General features: G+C 38.2%; 1 protein-coding gene across 1 annotated transcript in view; it reads right to left on the bottom strand.

Moving 5' to 3' along the window:
* Nucleotides 1-1,994: 1,994 nt before the first annotated feature.
* Nucleotides 1,995-19,189, bottom strand: part of LOC577767 (aromatic-L-amino-acid decarboxylase) — a 33,246-nt gene continuing 16,051 nt past the window's right edge. Inside the window, 12 exon segments of the mRNA XM_030993218.1 lie at nt 1,995-2,495; nt 3,708-3,809; nt 5,229-5,327; nt 6,651-6,809; nt 7,234-7,328; nt 7,952-8,018; nt 9,342-9,466; nt 9,469-9,484; nt 10,741-10,875; nt 12,174-12,293; nt 12,932-13,045; nt 14,894-15,173. Coding sequence (XP_030849078.1) covers nt 2,295-2,495; nt 3,708-3,809; nt 5,229-5,327; nt 6,651-6,809; nt 7,234-7,328; nt 7,952-8,018; nt 9,342-9,466; nt 9,469-9,484; nt 10,741-10,875; nt 12,174-12,293; nt 12,932-13,045; nt 14,894-15,097 — 1,437 coding nt within the window. The 5' untranslated portion in view covers nt 15,098-15,173 and the 3' untranslated portion in view covers nt 1,995-2,294.

Below are 19,189 nucleotides of genomic sequence, written 5' to 3'. Positions count from 1 at the left end.
CAAATCATGATAAAGAAGAACCACATTATAGCACTTTGAAATAATTCACACATTAACAAGTAATTTGTATTATGATATCTTGCTTCAATTATAAAAATATATTAATGTCCTGCCTTTAGCTTAGGAAATATATGATTTCAAGTGAAACTGCAAGATTTCTGAAAATATCTTGCTCCAACAATAAGTATAGCATTCTAAAGATATGTTTAGAAAATACCAAAGACATTGAAATTTGAAACTAAGAAATCTCAGATTAGTGTTATGTAGCTAGTCAAAGCAGCAGGAATTGTACAGCCACTAGTCAATGACAAAATGGCATTGTGCCCAGGAATATTAAACTTGCAAAGATTGTCCCAACTTTTAAGAAGGGTGACCCAAAACTATTGACGAACTACCGACCCATTTCCCTATTAACATCTTTCTTTAAAATTCTTGAAAAAGTTATCTACGTGACAACTGTAAAGTTTCTCAATACAAGTAAATTTGTTTCCAACGTTCAAGTTGGCTTCCGTGAGAAACATACCACCACCCATGCTACACTGCACTTTATCAATAAAGTTTATAATACTATGGACAACCACATGCACATACTTGGTATATTCTTGGATTACTCCAAGGCAAAATGTTTAATGTATAAGTTTAACTATTTGTTTACAAATCCATGTATAACCTTATCCCATCCTATATTTCTAGTCTGTTTTGTCCCATCCAGCAATCAAGATATTCATTACGCTCAAGGTCAGATCCTCTTCTTCTGCGAATTCTCCGCATCTATTTGAAGAAGGGTCAACAAAATATAACCTTTTCTGGTCCCACTATAGTCTCCCATGAAACATTCGTTCCTGCACCTTAGTCGAATCATGCAAGAGAAATCTCAAGACTTACTTGTTTTCTTTGTGATTAATTTTTGATAAGGCGTTGTGTGGAGTTGTGTGAGATGTGAACGAGGTTGTGTACTGTATGAACCAGGCTTGGTTCTGTGGTGCACAGCTTTTTGAATGACCTTACACAGCTTTACTCAACAAATTTTACAGTTCATGCACTTGGAGAGCAAATTAATTATTCTGTTTTATTAACTAATGTAAAGCGCTTTGGGCATCATATCAATATGTATGTACACTCTAAAAACTGAAATGTTAAATCACCATTTAAAAGGGCCGAGGAGTGACCACTCTTTCAAAATGTCAGATTGTTTCTTTTAACATGCTGGATTCAACCTTTATAGTGTTGGATCCACCATGTTCAAAGTGTTAATCTACCATTTTGAAAGAGTGGTCACTCCTCGGCCCTTTTAAATGGTGATTTACAGTTTAAGTTTTTAGAGTGTATGTATGTATTTGATATACAGTAGATCATACAATTTTGTTCTGTAAATTATCCCACTTTACGAGGTCAGGGGTGCCATTAGCATCTTTGAAAATATATTGTAAAATTTATTTTAAAAGGCATAAAATGTTGATCAAATCATTCATGTTTTCTTTATCAAAAAGAATTCATGTTCTTGATGTGGACTTTAATAAAAAGTCTAAAAATACTTAAATCTTTGCTTTTGGAAATATTTAAATTTAAGGCTACAAATGGCCCTCCATAATTTTTAAGTCCAACTTAGAGATAAGTTCAACTTAGGATCTTTGTGAAACACCCCGAGGGCCCCGTCTTACAAAGAGTTGTGATTGGTCCAAATCAATCGCAAGTCCTTCAATCAATCGCAAGTTTGCAGTCTCCTATATCTTATGTAGACCTACATAATAATAATAATAATAATAATCCGGTTTTTTATATAGCGCTCAATACACCGATCCAACGATGTACCTAAGCGCTTTACAGATATATTATTACCCCGGTCATCGGATTCAGGCTTACCCGCACACAATGTGTGCACATTTTCCACTCCCTGGGGAGCATTCCAGCCAGTCGCCATTTTACAGGCGCACACTTGCTCGTTCAACCACATGAACGTTCGCATCCTACCGGGTACCCATTTAACACCTGGGTGGAGAGTAGCAAGTGCAGGTAAATATCTTGCCAAAGGATATTAGTGCCGTGTCGTACATAGTTGCGATTGATATATCAAGTCTTTGTAAGACGGGGCCATGACCTCTACAAGCTAAGCTTTTCTTAAGGTCTCCTCGCCTTTCCTTTTCACTTAAATGCGTTATATGAACTTGTTCCTTATTGTTCCTTTTATATACTCTACATGTTATAAATTTGTTAAATTGTATACATTCATGTTCAAAGAAGGATAAATGAAATTGATCTTGAACTAGAGTTTAGCCAAGTCTGCAGCATGTCTATTAGTTAGTCTCATCGGCTAGGAGTTTAGTGGTGAGTTCTGAGATGACCTCCCAGGCATGTGTCATGTGACTCGACTCGGTTTTCGGATTGCACACGACCATTCTAAGGATGTAACGACCTTTTAGCACCGAACCGATCATGTGTATCTTACCATTGGCGTTGATGCGATCCAACAAAGTTCTATTCAAAACGTCTGATCCCTGAATAAGAAAAGGATAGAATATGATTCTAGGAACCGTCAACAAATATTATAAGGCGGGGGAATGTGTACGACCTATCACCAAACAATGTTGAAGCATTCTACATTTTTCATTTGTTGATTTATTTTTCATTGTATATTATTTTTCTTATAAAATATGCTTGATTCTTTATCTTCATGAAAGTGTTTTGTGTAACTCTGTAAAGAAAATAATAGCTATGGGATATCATGGGCAGAAATGAGATGGAAACAAGTTTGTGACTTCAGGGGGGTGTTTTACAAAGATTCTAAGTTGAACTTATCTCTAAGTTGGACTTAAAAATTATGGAAAGCCGTTAGCATCTTTAAAAAATATTTTGTAAAAGTTATTTTGAAAGGCATAAAATGTAGATTCAAATCATTCATATTTTCTATCACCAAGGAGATTTCATGTTCTTGATGTGGAATTTATAAAAAAAGTCTAAAATACTTGAATTTCTGCTTTTGAATATATTTAATTTAAGGCTCCAATGGCTGTCCATAATTTTTAAGTCCAACTTAGTGTTAATTTTTACTAAGAATCTTTGTGAAACACCCCCCAGATCATATCCTAACTACAGGCATGATCACACAAAATCGTCCTGAGATAACCCTGGTGAATCACTTAATCGCCTTGAATTGAAATGGCAAATGGCAATAGGTGAAGGAATAGAGAAATCCACAAAGCAGTGTTGAGGAATTCAATCAGAAAACCCGTATCAGGACAGTTACCCCTGGAAGATCACCCCCCGGAAAATTACCCCCAAGGACAACCCCCGGACAAACAAGGACAACTACCCCGAGGAAAATTACCCCCCCCCCCCTGATAATAAGTTGGTTTTAATATAAGAAGATTTTTTTCGGGGGGTAATTGTCCTCGGGGGGGGGGGGGAATTGTCTACAGAGGATAATTGTCCTTGGGGGTGCATAGTTATCCTCGGGGGGTAATTTTTCCGGGAGGGGGGGGGGGGTAATTGTCCCGCCGGTAATTGGCCGGGGGGGGGGGTGATTGCCCAGGGAGTAATTGTCCTAGAACCAAGAAAAACATTTCAAATTTTAGCTGTACATTATGTTGGATATTTCGGGACACCAAAACGATTGTAAACATAAAATATCAATTTTGTTTTTCTCTCTCTCTCTTTCAGAAAAGGGTACGATCAAAATTAATGGTAAAACTTGTATATGATTGCCCTACCTTCAATCTAAAGCATACCAGAGCTAGCACAACCTCGGCAACGATTTCGAATCGGTTGTCATCGACCACGAGGGCTTCGAATTCCTTTGCAAGAGACACCGACTGTAAGAAGATGAAATAACAAATAAATAAACCATATTTTTAAGGAAAGGATATAAATACCTAATCATATTCATCGTTCTTTCATTAGAAATATGTTCCACTCTTGATCCTTTGACTACTGATTTTTAATTGTTAAGTACCAAAATGTATTGAATTATTTCGTTAGAAGATGTCTAGAAGATGTTTTTCTTCTGTTTCAGAAGCATATTGCATAAAAAAGCATAGTTTTAAAATGTATCTCGCCTCATACACAACAATTATATCCATTTAATTCTATTTTAACTGTTTGTGATTATAATTTGCTTCACAACAGATTTATTGGAAAACTTATATAGAAAGTAGAGAAAGTCAACTTTTAGAACACATATCATGAAACCTATGAATATATAAGAGGTAATAATTGGTTTTAATTCTTGTTTTGTATTTCTGTACGTCAGTTACGTGTCACATGTTACCATGGTGATATCAAAAGCAAAAACGGGAAAAGTAAGCAAAAAGATGAGGCAAAACATTATAATTGCTCTAGAAAACATATCAAAATAGTCTACAATTAAAAGACTTTACATTGTGCGAATTACGGTTTTCTGTTTACTCTTGTGGTTCACTATGATGAAAAGTCGCAAAATGACAGCTTTAGTACATCTTTTTCTTTTCTTCAGTGCAGTCTTCTATTGACAGAGTTCTTCATATTCTAAAGCATCAGAAACTAGATGGAACTTCGACTGCGCGCAGTCGAAAATGATGCCTCCGTCATAGAGCAATTTTACAAACCAAAACAGAAGAAATTTTTCAAATTCAAGTTTGATTGTAATCCATTAACAGGTTCTCGGAATATCGTGATTACAAGCTATTTCTCATATATATGTATGACCCTTTGATATTTGACCTCATGATCATGACCCCAAAATCTACTCAGTTCATTGGCTCTGCAAGATACATACATGTACATGTCTTGAGTTTGTTGGTAATCCATCCGTCGGTTCTAATGATAATGCGATCACAAGCTATTTTTGCATACATAATGAGCCCCATGACCTTTGACCTTGACCTCATGACCCCAAAATCTAATCAGTTCATTGCCTCAGTAAGATACATACATGTCCTGAGTTTCATGCTAATCTGCCCATCTGTTCTAATGATAATGTGATCACAAGCTATTTTTGCATACATAATGAGCCCTGTGACCTTTGACCTTTGACCTCGTGACCCAAAAATCTAATCAGTTCATAAGCTCTGTAAGATACATACATGATATAAGTTTGGCAGGAATCCATCAATCGGTTCTTCAGATAACGCGATCACGAGAACGGGACGTACGGACGTACGTACGGACGGACGGACAACCCGAAAACATAATGCCTCCGGCTACTTCGTAACGGAGGCACAATGATAGTGTTTGAAGAGTCATTTCCCTTTTACCTTTCTGATGTATTCTTGAAGTTTCTCAACTCCAAACAGTCGAAACACGAACCAAAGTTTGAGAGATCTGAACCGACGACTTAATGGGATTTGCCAGTGCTGTCGAAAATGGAAGATTGAGGAAAACATAAGATACGAATGAAGTATGATAATGATCTGTCAATTGGAATATGAAGTGACGCCTGCTAGAACATTATTTAGTTGTGATGTTAAACACAACTTAAAGGGGCACGTTCCCGCCATTGTAGTTATCGCTGCTCTAGTCATCGCCATCTTGGTTCCGAAGATCGACTTCTAATTTGCATACAGCTGTCAATCAAAGTACGCGCGGCCTGGCCTGCCTTCGTCAAGCCAGCTGATCGCTGCCGATCCTGACGTCACAAAAGTGGGCGGAAACGTCAGCCGAATCTTAGAGCCGAACTGCGATTGGTATTACTTCGGCACATGTATGCGATAATCGGCATTGTGCGGGCATTCGGAACATGCCATCTGCGTAAGAGCCGTATTCTGTTGGCGTCAATAGGCAGCTAGCACCGTCCGCCAGCGGGTACGTATTTTGAACGCCCTCTGGAATACGGGGAACATGCCCCTTTAAGTAATTGATCTATAACTGCTCCTACAATGACTGTATTGATCAATTAAATACTTCGCCAGTATAAAAAATATGTTGTCTTTGTCTTCTAAAGTGTTTGGAGCCTAAAAATTTTGATGGCAAATTTTCACTTAAATTATATAATGATGTGAAAGAGGATGTCATTTAACACACCCATCTGCAAGGATTTTTTAAATAAATGTTTCTGAAGACGAATATTAACGGAAGAATACAAGACAATATCTGGGTTTTCTGCGTATAACAGAAAACTAAAAGTTTGTATTCGTTCATCAAATTTTGGCCTTAAAATGTATATATTTTGAAAATCCCTGCAGAAATGTGTGTTAAACGACATCCCCAAACCCCCCCCCCCCCCCCTGCGTACGCCCCTGTATGAAAGTGACATGTTTCACAAAGTAAATTCAGAATCAGCAGTTCAAAATCTCCATTGAATTACTGGGGATCTGGGCCAATACACCAGTTTACGGTTGTGTGCGCCATTTCAAACAAAGCCAATGACCTAGAGGTCATGTATTAATGCGTAAATTAAGAAAAATGAATTATGATGATATCACTGTCTGCGCGCTGCGTTGTGCGCGCACATAAGAGGGGAGAGAGCAAAGACGTTTAAATATAATTACGGGATAAAACGTTGTAAAAAGGAGTATGAGACGAAAGGAAAGAGTGGGAGAAATATGGTACGGGGGGAGGGGGAGGGGGAGGGGGAGGGAGAGCCAAAATAAATGTCAGATACATTTGAGGAGGATGCTGGGGTTAAAAAAAAAAAAAACGCAAAAGAGATTTATATAATTTTTGACAAATTACATTACCCTGTAGTCGATGACTGTGTCTTGATGCTGGTGCTGGAGGTAGGCTGGATCAACATGGAATGCGCCCTCTAACGCTGACCTGTCTTTGACCCACAGGGCAGAGCAGTCAAAGGTCACTCGAAGAACCTTGTGAGGGTTCAAGTTGAATGAATCTGCAAGCTAAAGATGAAAAAAGATAAACGTAAACGGCATCGCAACAAAAGATTGATATAAGGCTTTTCACATTATTCCTATCGACTATGGATCGATATTATTGAAACATGCCAGTGAAAATAATACCAATTTTGAACTTGTAGGCCCACATCAACCCCTTTAAAAGGGCCAACAATTAAACATATCTCAACATATTGATCGTCTACATCACAGTCTGCAAACTTAACTGTTCATAACAAGTTTAAGACTGCCGAGACGTGACGGTGTTTGTCATGTCTGCATGACTTGTGTATATTTATGGATTGAACATTAAACAAATTCTAGATCTAACGTTTTCAAAACTCTGTCACTCCCTGTTTCTTTCTTTTGAATTCAACGGTTTAGTTTTTAGAAAGCATCGTTGTATAAGGGGATGACCACTAGAACTTACCTCGACACCTTCTAAAAACTGTCTGTATTCTGGGCATATAAATGCATTACCGGCATATGCAGCATCAATGTGAAACCACAAGCCCTCATCTCTACCTGCCCATGGAGAAAGAAAAACAAATATGAAAAGGCGTAGTTGGCTTAACTTGGGCCTACTTCTCGTTCAAATAATCTGCCCTAATTCGCATTTATTGTAAGATTTGGACAGTATTAAGGCTCTGTTAAGGATGTTAAACAAATCCATTGATCATAAGCTGAAGAAAAATTAAAAACTATGCTGACCACTTACTTAGCTACCGGGGAGGGCAGACCCCCCCCCCCCCCTTTCCCTAATCGAGTAGTGAAAGGCAGGGGGATGTTAAGGGGGCAGAGAAAATTATTCCGAGTTTAATGATAGGTTCCCTACTGTACACTCTGGCTAAACGATTGCATTTAAGCATGTTTTTAATTTAGTAGGACATGTCCCCCTGCCATGTCTATTCAGTGGATGGATCCTCGCTACTCCTTATAATTATCCTTATAGCCGATCTTTTTTTATTTTTTTCTATTTTAAATAATAGTTTTAACATTAAGATTGGCGTAATTTTAACCCTTGTTCATGTTTATATTAACATGTCTAGCATGCTTGCCAATAGCGTAATGAAATATAAAGGGGGTTGATGGCGCGTGTGCCCCGTTCTGGATCCCCCCCCCCCCCCACCTGCCTCAGTGATACTCACATATTGGACCCAGCTCCTTGAGATTATCGAACGCACATGACGTGGTTGTCCCGAGTGTAGCACAGAGCTGAACAAGAAGTGAAAACGATAAATAGAAAAGAACAAAGAAAGCCGGGAAAAACTAACTTGCAAGATATGATATGATACTATCAAGTTACAAAGAAAGAAAGAAAAAACTACCTGTTTTCTTTCACAAGATTCGTTGGTCGCAAAATTGCACAGAATCCCGTCAAGTTTAAGTTTCTACCGCTGTTTTGGGGGGTAAATTTTACACAAATTGCTTTCCTTATCCGTCATAAATTAGGAATCGTATCATGATTCTTGTTCCTTTTTTTGTTCTTCTTGTTCTTCTTCATCATCTTTTTTTTCTTCTTCTTCATCTTCTTCATCATCTTTTTCTTCTTCTCCATCATCCTCTTCTTCTGATTCTTTTACTTATTCATCTTCTTCTTCATCTTATTCTTCTTCTTCTCCTTCTTCTCCTTCTTCTTCTTCTTCTTCTTCTTCTTCTTCTTCTTCTTCTTCTTCCTTCGTTTGATTGTGTGTCTGTTTGTATGTCGTGTGTCTGTTTGTATGTCGTGTATCTGTTTGTATGTCGTGTATCTGTTTGTTCAAACATTCCTAGACTGATTTATTCACGGTAGGGCCATAATAACAAGAGAAGGTGATAGAAAGAAAAAACAAAGCATAACATAAAAGAAGGTAAAAGAAGGAAGAAACAAAGAATAACATATGGAAAAAACAGAAATAAAAAATGATAAAGAATAGGTACAAAGTGTTATTAGTTACACGCTGTCCTTGCCGATTGAGCTAACGAACTCACATGCCCTGATTTGTATAATTACTATCACCCTATTGACCACCCTACCGGATTCCATGTGCGCATGCGCTGGTTCCATCGCGAGTGCGCATGCTCAGGTTTCCCTCGCGAGCTCGATCTGGGGGGGGGGGGGCATTTCATGCAACAATTAGTCTGTGGTTTTCACCGACTAATATGATGTTCACCGACAATTCTTTTGTCACCGACTGTTTTCCAGGCCTGTGATTGGTCAAATTTAGTCAGCGCTGACTAAATTGTCGGTGAACATGATATTAGTCGGTGAAAACCACCGACTAATTGTTTCATGAAACACCCCCTGGGCTCGCCGTGGTACGAAAAAATAAGACGCGGACTGCCACAGCATCAAAACAGCTGATCGAAGAAGTTTTTTTTTTAATCGGGGTGCCACGCATTACCAACCAAAACACGCTCGGTGATGTTTCCGCACAACTGTAAACGGGCGCGCGAAACATCGCGTTTTTTTGTTGTTGAAATGAGGTATTTGACAGTATTCCAAATCCATTTTCCTTGGCAATTTCTGAATCACCGCAAGGTAAAATCGTATCTTACGTAAACAGGGATTTTCCCTTTGGCTTTGTCTTCTTCTATGGCTTTCTGGAGTACATCCCCTCTCAGAGAACCTTTGTCATCGGTGGCTAGCTGTCTGATGCGAAGACTAGCAATCATAGCTGCTTTTCGACTGATGAATGACTCTTTGGAGAGAAAGAGAGAAAGAGAGAAAAAGAGAGAGAGAGAGAGAAGGAATGGGAGGGGTGAAGGGTGGAAAAAGTGATTAAAATATGAAACTCAATTCAAGATCATCATGATCATAATCATTGTGAATGGATTAATTTAAATAGTGGATTCCTTTACTCCTTTTCAACTTTATATATGCTCTGGCTCCTAATGGTTAGGAGCCAGAGCATATAACACTGAGTTCCCATAGGACATATATTCATTCAGATGGTCATATCTCAGCCAATACTTAACATATTCAATTGGTTTTCGACATTTGGACATTATTTTTGATGTTCTTTCGGAATATGAAGAAAAAATTGAGAAATTCTAAAAATAGATTTTTGATGACGTCACACTTCACCCCTCTATTGCGACACCCCAACATCGGCACCCAGAACATCGACATGCTTCAGGTACAAGTCAACTCCAAAAATAACAATAGAAGCAAAATATTCAGACAAACCTATCAAAAAAAGGTTTGAGCAAAATCAGATAACTAATAAGAAAGTTATGAATTTTCTTCAAAGTATGTAAAACCTTAGAACAATGAAAATCACTACACGAATTGCCAATTTGGTTATCAGTTTGTGACATCATTTCCTCACTATTTCTCAATTGCTTTATATAGTTTAAACTCATTAATTTCCCCTTTTATTTCCTCATACTTTGCCCAGGTTATATAATTTGTATCATATTGCGTGCATGATATTTCACAAAATCTTTTATGAATTTGAAGAATTGATACTATTTTCTGAATATTGGATATTCATAATTATTGATTTTTATATAAATAGTTTATAAAAAAATCACATTTTTCATGATTTTACGTGAACGAAATTACTTTCTATAGTGCATCCACACAAAAACATATTGCTATCAATATAACTCTAGGATTCTTAGGGGGAAAATAGGAAATTAATATTATCAATATAAAGAAATTAATTAGTAGATAGTGAGGACATGACGTCACAGACTGATGAGTGAGTTGCCAATTTGTATAGTGATTTTCAAAGTTTTTCATTTCATTAAAAATGTATAACTTTCTTATTAGTTATCAGATTTTGCTCAAACTTTTTTTGATTGGTTTGTCTGATTTTTCTGCTTCCATTGAAAGTCAGTTAGTTTTGGCATAGACCTTTCCTTTAAAACAGACTAAATATCTGGATACTTGATGGAGTAATCTCTTTAGCAGCTCACTCGCTCAGGAAACTATACTTGGATGGAGATTTACCTGGTCTGATGTGTAAACGACTAGTTTGGACATGACGTCATACTGATCAAGACTCGGATCCTTTTCTATCTCCTGTCTTATTGCCTTCATCTTAGCTGCCAGCAAGGCTACTAGAGTTGATTCACTTGCTGTACCCTGTTTAAAAAAAAACAATATTAATATGAGTTTACATGTATCTCAAACGATATGGATAATGCTACGAATATTGTTTTCTGCCTCAATGCCTATATACTTTCTATCCCTTTCATTCTGTAGTTGTTGTTGTTGGTGTTGTTGCTGCTGTTGTTTGATATGTCTCCGTTTACTAAAACTCTACCTAATCTTTTTACAAGGAGACTTTTCTTTATACATATACATCCTCTCTCTCTCTCTCTTTCTCTCCGTTGCCCCTTCTCCATCTTCTTCTTATCTTTTTCTCCATTCTACTTCTCTTTTCTACTTCGTACTGTTTCTTCTACGTTTTTAATTTCGACATGTTTCTATATCTTATCTTTATCGATTGATTGTTTGTTTTACGTGGCTGCTAAGAAAGCATAATGTATGCGTGTATAAACTAAGCAACTCGTTGACCGACGGCATTAAGTCCTCTCCGAGGTACTTGATAATGAGGATTAATGTCTCACCAAAGGGAACTAGCGCATCGACTTGGTTTCGAACCCATGACCTACCGGTTACGAGACCACTGCTCTACCACTGAGCGATCGCACCTCATCTTCTATTAGTATTACTTCTTTATTTATTTGTTCGTCCTTCTTCTTCTGATTCAGCTTCATTAACTTCTTGATTTCTTCCTTCCTTACCTCTTTTCTCCTTCTTTTACTTTAACTAATAAAATGAACTTTATTTTCAATCTATACACAATTATCTTCACCACCTCATTGTTCTCCATTGTACTTTCATTCTCATACTGCTTTCTAACTGGCTTCTATTGAAGTCACACCGATGAAAATACCGATTGAATTTCCTTATGTAAACAAAGGTGAAACCGCAGTTTTCCCCCTGTCGCTTTTTAACTGCCGGTGAAATTCATTCGCTGTGGCGAGCCCTTGCCGGAAGTGAAGAATTATTGCGTAATTATTAAGCCCGCGCTCCATCTAGCTAGCATGCAGCATGTTCAACCATAAGTCAACAAACACAGCTGGTTACGATAAAGCGCGCGTATACTGCGACCTATGACCATTTTAATCGTTGTTTTAATCGCCTTTTTCTCCCGAACGTTTTCTAACTGGCCGTTTCATCGGTGTCACACCGATAGAATGAGAATTTCTCCTGCTCTTGAGCAGGAGAATTTAATCGCCTATTTCTCTTCTTTTCATCGGCCATCTAATCGCCTTTTTCTCCTCTGTTGCTTTCTAACTGGCCGTTTCATCGGATGCGTCCGGATGCATCCGATGAAAATCAGTGCAGTTAGAAAAGGGTATTAGACTTCCTACCTGAATGACTCCTCCTCCCTGCCTTGTTTCATTGAATAAGAAGGATTCAGGAAGATTCAACATCCTTCCTAACCAATTCATCATCGTCATCTCGAGCTCTGTACATGCTGGACTGGCAATCTAAAGGAGAAAAAAAAAACGAGAAAATGACTTTTATCTCATTCATGTAGATTAAACAGCACATGTCCTATCAGCATTATTGCTTTCTAGATGTCCTGTTACCCACTCCCCCCCCCCCCCCCCCCTCCCCCCCCCCAACAAAGTGAATAGCAATTTCGATATGCAATGGTGGATTGGGACTGGGTCACGTGGGTATGTGCCTTCCCTTCCCCCCCCCCCCCCCCCGAACTACTAAATAAAAATGCACCCGCTTTTCTTTTTTCTTTCCATATAATTATTTGGACTACACAGGAAACTAAAAAAACATGATAGTCTTATTTGAGCTATAATATATATTTGGATGAAAATAGCACATATGAAAAATGTGGGAACAATATCAGAACAATTAAAAATACGTTTTTCGAGTCCATTTCCCCCCAAATGTTATAACATGATATTATATTAAGTTGAAACCCGATCGCAGAAGATTTCGAAAAAAATTAAACTTCGGAATTTTCGATAGCCTTGTCCATCCCCTATTGAAATTTGTAGCTATTACAGTGGTGTATTGCGTTATCCAATAATTGATTTTCTGGAAATTGCCCTTGAGTTGATTTCGTCCAAATCTTTGCGATTGTGTAGATATAAAGGGTACTCACCCAAGAAAACCCGACACATGAGATACCACCTGATAGCATGTCACCTAGTAAAGAAGCGAAGGAGTTTGCGAGCGGGTAGTAGGCGTGGAAGTCGGGATGATTCCAGTGCGTTACCTAGCAACGAGAGTGATGATGATGATGATGATGATGGTGATGATGATGACAGAGATATCATTAATACAAATACATACGGAATGAAATTTCATATTGATGGTTACAATTTATTATAATTTGTTAAGTCAACAGTTGTAATTAATATCCTTCACGACAATATTATATCTCAATATGTTTATAGATTATGATTATCCTCACCGAATTGCACGCTCTTGTAATGTGAATCATACCAATAAACTCCTCTATAACTCTTTAAATTCCAGGGCCCTAACAATGCAACCAGAAAGAATTTAAGATAAGAAACCGAAATTGTGAAAAATCGTCAATTACAAAAGGATATTAAATTGTAGATAGAATTATACATTTGGAACGATGAGTCGACGATTATCACACGTTTGCTATCATACATCACATCTACTGATTCCTTTATGATTATTAATGCACGGCGCCCTCGATTTGTCCATACAAATTATGAACATGCACTATGAACATGCAGGCACTTAGCCACGGGGGGGGGGGGCACGGGGGGCACGTGCCCCCTAAACATTTCCAAGATCGGTTGAACTTTTTTAGACCCCTTTTTGACCTCGATCGATTACATGTATGTGCCTCCCCAAACATCGAACTCTGGCTACGTGCCTGTGAATATGACGGACAAAGAAATAGGACAAAATATACAGTTCCTCATATTACCCTCAACAATTGCTGTGGTAGACAAAGGAACATCCCTTCACTGCTAATATGTAAAAATTAGTAGAACAGGTGAAAATACATGTGACATCTGTTCTACACATTCTTACATAATAGCATTGGTGGTACACAAAATATTAGAAATCGTTATATTTATGGATATTTCAGCCGTCTCTGAACCGATTTTGATCAAACAAAGATGATTTTGTCATTTAAATTATATGCTCTTTCAAATTTGACACTCAGTTTTTCATTCACTCACCAAAAAAACAAATAAATTGTAGCGCCCTTTGCAACAGAACTCAACTATCCCTTTAATGTAATGCTTGCATTTTTATATTTAGAATAAACGAATTCTTGTTCACTGGGTGCCTGTCGTAGCAACAAACAGAGTTGACAAAAGACTTGACTCTGTTTCGTTGACGATCAGCCATGCATCAAGTCGTCTTTCGTCTTCTTTGTGCATGGCTGGACACAATACTCGAGTGGTCGTCTAAGTGTGCCCCACATACCCTGATTTCTGTCGGTTCATGATATAGGAGAAATTTATTTATTAAAAAAAGATTGGGGGCGGTTCTATGAATAAATTATTTATTTATTTGTGTATGTATCTATTTATTTATTGATCTATTCATTTATCTATTTATTTATCTAAAGTAGGAATATGCAACTTTCAAAAAAATTTAGTTTTAAATTTATAAGTATTTTGGGGGCTATGTCTTTTCTCATCTTATTTTAAAGCAGAGATGTGAAAATAGCAAAATGTATAAAAAGGTTATAATAAAAGTTGATTGGATACGGGCCTTAGTTCATTTATTTCTGTATCTAATAATTTCTACTTTTTTTTTGGGGGGGGGGGGGGTTAAAACGTGGAAACGAGAGTTCCTTGCCTTTGGAATTCCTAATCTTCTAAGACATCTTTTTAAACACTTTTGAATAGTAAGGGGGGCGGGAGGTGGATTGAGGCGGGTCCTTATTCTTTCCTATGAAGGGCGGAAAAATATCGCAAAACGATATTCCTTACCCCTACAAAATAAGCCTTTTCACAACAGCTCACGCATTCTCCCAACAACTCACTAATCACTTCGGTCTGGGTCTTCTTTTTTTCTGGGGGGGGGGGGGGAGGGGTCAAAACTTTGTAAAAAGCCTTATCCTTACCCCTGGCATAATTAGCCTCTCCACATCAGCCAGCACGTCATTCCACTCATCGGGCTTCTGCGGGGCATCTGCGGGCATCTGATCGAGCAGGTAGCCCGGGGCCACTTGGGCAAGGGCTGGGCGGTCCTCGATACCGTCCTGGTAACGCGAGATATAGTCCACCATCTCCTTGCCCCAGACACGGAAATCATCGGAGTTTGTCATGACAACGGTCGTATGAGAGGATTTTGCTTATTTTTCTTTCTGCAGGAACGAAAAACAAAGTAGGCCTATTAGAGAACTGATAATAGTACTAAATTGAAAGTAAGAATGATAATGATAATGATAATGATTCATCATCATCATCATCATCATTACTTATGTCTTAAATTTCAAATTACTGGATTCTGATTTTTAACGCAAACTTTGCACTGCTCTTCACGCACTTCCCATTGTCCTTTTTATCATTATTACTCTGATTTATAATTACACCAAGAGTTTTGCTACAATGGCATGGCGTTAACTGGCGTATACAGAAATTTATGGAGTGGGAGCACGATCATCGTCTCTGAATAAATATGTTCAAACTTGGGCAGCGAGATGATCAAATTTAATTTTCATGTAAACCTTCATAATATATCAACATAATGTCGTATATTACTAAAGTGGCATATCAGCTCCCTGGAAAATATGCGCCCGTACGTCTATTCTTACTAACATCCTGAATAAAGTACATCTTAACATCTATAGTTAGGTTGATCAAACAAGATCGTCGCTTTCGTATCTTGGACTTAATTAACAATATTACGTAATGCCATCAAGAAAGCGACACGCTGTATAACATACACAAAAATATACGTATAGATATAGCATATGGCTCCGTTTAGTCTCATTTCACAACGCCCCCTATAGTCAAAGCATGATCAGAGCCAGCAGCCTAACATGTTAGCCTATGGACGTTTTTTTTTTTAATCGTTAAAAATTCATTTTTTGTTTAAACGAAAAGCACATCCACCCCGACGTACGTTATCACTAGCTCTTTCATTGGAGCCCTCATGTCTCATTGACGTAATTTTTCAAAATAGGTTGCAAGCTCGTCATTGCCTATAATACACATGTGAAACAAGTCTAACTTTGGACTCAGTTTACAAGCGATTTGAAGATTATAGGTCGAGCACACGAAACATAAAAAGCATGAAGTATCATAGATCACTTCTGCCTATTTCATTATGTCCATTTCATCCACCCCCCCCCCACCGTAATTTTTCCATTTAGTAAAAGCAAACATTTTATCGAGTTTAGCAAAAACATGAATATTCATGAACGGTCAGACAATACAGCCTTTTAGTACGTAACGTATAGTGAATGGGAATGGGCGATGATCCGTTCAGGAGGTAGAGGTCAGTGGTTTGTGCTGGCAATGTTCACGCGAGCGAAAATGAGACAATCGGAGCAATATGTCACTCTTTATGCATATGCATATGCATGGGGGAAAACAATAGCCCAGGGGCGGATCCGGCTGGCGGCGAGGGGTGGGGTCAATTTGTGAGAAAATATTTAATGGCGCGTTCCGCGCATAAGCAGACAGGGGGCGTCTGAGGGGATGTGCCCCCTCCGAAGCTGAAGAAAAAGTATACACCGAATCGCACGAATTTTTCACACTCAATTTGTGCGATTCGGTGTATACTTTTTGCAAAGATATCAATTAAAAACTGTGACTTTTTCCAGCATATATTTATGATGAGCCTTGGATTTCTAGGAGGTTCTCCTCTTTGGTTACTTGTTTACATTTATTTTTAAATTTGATGAATTTACACAAAGTTTGCATAATTTCAAATGATTACTTTCTGTCTTCTATGACCATCGGGTATAATGATCTGTCTGGTTGCCATTAGGTAGGTGATGAACGTGATCGGTGGGCTATTATCACGAAAAAGAATCAAGAAATATTGGATTTTGTTAGGGAATATCAAGATTTATTTTTTCTACAACATGAAGCAAATAGTATTCTTCTAAAAGCGTCAGATGTCTGTTTGATTATGATTAAAGTTTGAGTCATTTCAAGTACCAAAATAAGATCATTACCATAGAAACGGAATGTTAAAGAAGTTTTTATTTTTCAACCACGCCCCTCCAAAAAATAAAAATAAATGAACCTAATCAATACAAGGGAGCATTAGAATATGTATCAAAACAAAACTATAATAGGAAAAAGAAATAAGTAGAGAATACAATCATGACAATGTAGACAATATGTCATCAATAATCTTTTAGGGTACCTTTATTTGCATCTGGCTCGAGTTTGACTCGGGTATTTGGTACATGGAAAAATGCACTTGTTTACATAATCGCATTATCTCTTATTCATTCTAGTTTTAATGTTTTCTGACTGTTTTCAAGACAACATCATGTTTGTTGATCATAGTTCTTTATAATTATGTAGCTTGATGTCTAATTGTATGCAACGAATGTTGAATTTTAGCGACAATCCATGCATGGCTGCTCATTAATATTTCCATGCAGGCGCAGATCCAAAGGTGTGGGGGGGGGGGGGGACTGAGCGGGCCTCCCCCCCCCCCCCTGGCCAGAAAAAAATAAAGACGGGCCCCAAAAAAATTGTGACCAGAATTAGTTTTTGTTTTTTTGCTCAAGGGGGGGGGGGGGTGGTGTTTAGCGAAATATCGGCCGGCGCAATTTTCAAATTGCCGGGTAAAAAAAAAAAAAAAAAAAAAGTGCTCTCCGCTGAACGTTTTTCAAAGTGGATGGTGGAGGCTAAAGTATTTACGATCAGGTAGAGCGTATATATAGCACACATTGGCGTTTGGGTCCAGGGGCAGAGCCCCCGGAAGTTCAGGGGTATGGGCATTACGGTCAGATGAGCATATTTTGATACCTTATTGATAACACTGGCAGGTCACTATTGGCCTGAGCCCCAGGAAACTCAGGGGTTTTAGGAATTAAATTGCGGTCAGATGAGCATCCAGGGACTTGCCTAAGGGCCCTTGGTTAGGTCCAGGGGGCAGAGCCCCTGGAAGCTCAGGGGTTTCAGTCATGAAATTGCAGTCAGATGAGCATATTTTGATCTATCTATCTATCGAAGTATCTTCTCCCGGTTCGGAGGTTGATTGCAATATCTTCTGCCATTCTGGTTCACTCTTGCAGTTTTAGTCGACTCCAGTTCTTGACATTCTCTTCCCAGTTGATTTTGGGTCTCCCTCTCGGTCTAGTTCCTTCCACTTTTCCCTCCCATACATTCCTTTAAGAGGCTTTGGTGCCTTTTAACTTGATCAAAGTATTCGACTTGTTCCTTAAATAATCCTACCAGTGCAATTGGTTCACGCCCTGCCATGTGCAATATCTCTTTTTGTTGGTTTTCATTCGTTTCCAGGATATTTTCATCATTCTTCTGTAAATCCAAATTTCAAAAGATGTTATTCTATTTTCCATGGCCTTGCTTATTGTTAATGTTTCTGCTCCATACAATAGGACATACCATACATAACAGCTTACTAGTCTCAACCGAAGCGCAAATTTGACTTTTCAATCTGTGAATAAGTCATTCATTGTCAGAAATGTATTCCGAGCAATTTCTATTTGTTAGGATTCAACCTTTCCCCTCAATGCTACCCGCTTTATATTTGTTATGTAGATTACAGAATTGGGTTGAATGCATTGGGTAGTTAGGCTCCACTGCACTCTACATAGCTCCAACAGGTGGTGCATAGCTATAGTGGGTGGGTTGAATGCATTGGGTAGTTAGGCTCCACTGCACTCTACATACATTGTAGCTCCAACAGGTGATGCATAGCTATAGTGGGTGGGTTGCCTTACCTAGCAGTGTAGTGTCACTATCTGCACACAAGTCATACAGGAGGACCTATGGGTTGGTGGTGAATGAAAGTTGTTTCATAGCATTTTGCGCTGCAATTTCCATGGAGGGTCAAGATCACCAGAACCGACATTGAGGCCTGCCCCGATTTTCTGCATTTCAGTCAACCAGTCAAACTGTAAGTTTAATCCAAGTTTAATCCATATTTGTATTCCTTTTTATAATGATACATTGGGCGTGTTCATTTGTCATTGAGACAGTCAAGGTCACAAGTGAACCTTTGAATTAGGGATAGTAATGAAGACTGCAAATCATTTCTCTTACGTAATAATGTAACTCTTTATACATTATTTTGTTCATTTCTGAATAATAAATGAAAGTACATGTTCGCAGGATTTGCACTCAGTAATTAAGGCTCTTTCGAATGTTGAAAGGATATGTGTAATGCAATGTAAATCATTATGATAGAAGCCTTTTCTGTAATGTGT

The sequence above is a fragment of the Strongylocentrotus purpuratus genome, unplaced genomic scaffold (genome assembly GCF_000002235.5).
Source record: "Strongylocentrotus purpuratus isolate Spur 01 unplaced genomic scaffold, Spur_5.0 spur5_scaffold_20, whole genome shotgun sequence".
Lineage (NCBI taxonomy): Eukaryota > Metazoa > Echinodermata > Echinoidea > Camarodonta > Strongylocentrotidae > Strongylocentrotus > Strongylocentrotus purpuratus.
The sequence above is the reverse complement of the archived record's forward strand: the minus strand, read 5'-3'. Positions and strand labels throughout refer to the sequence as shown.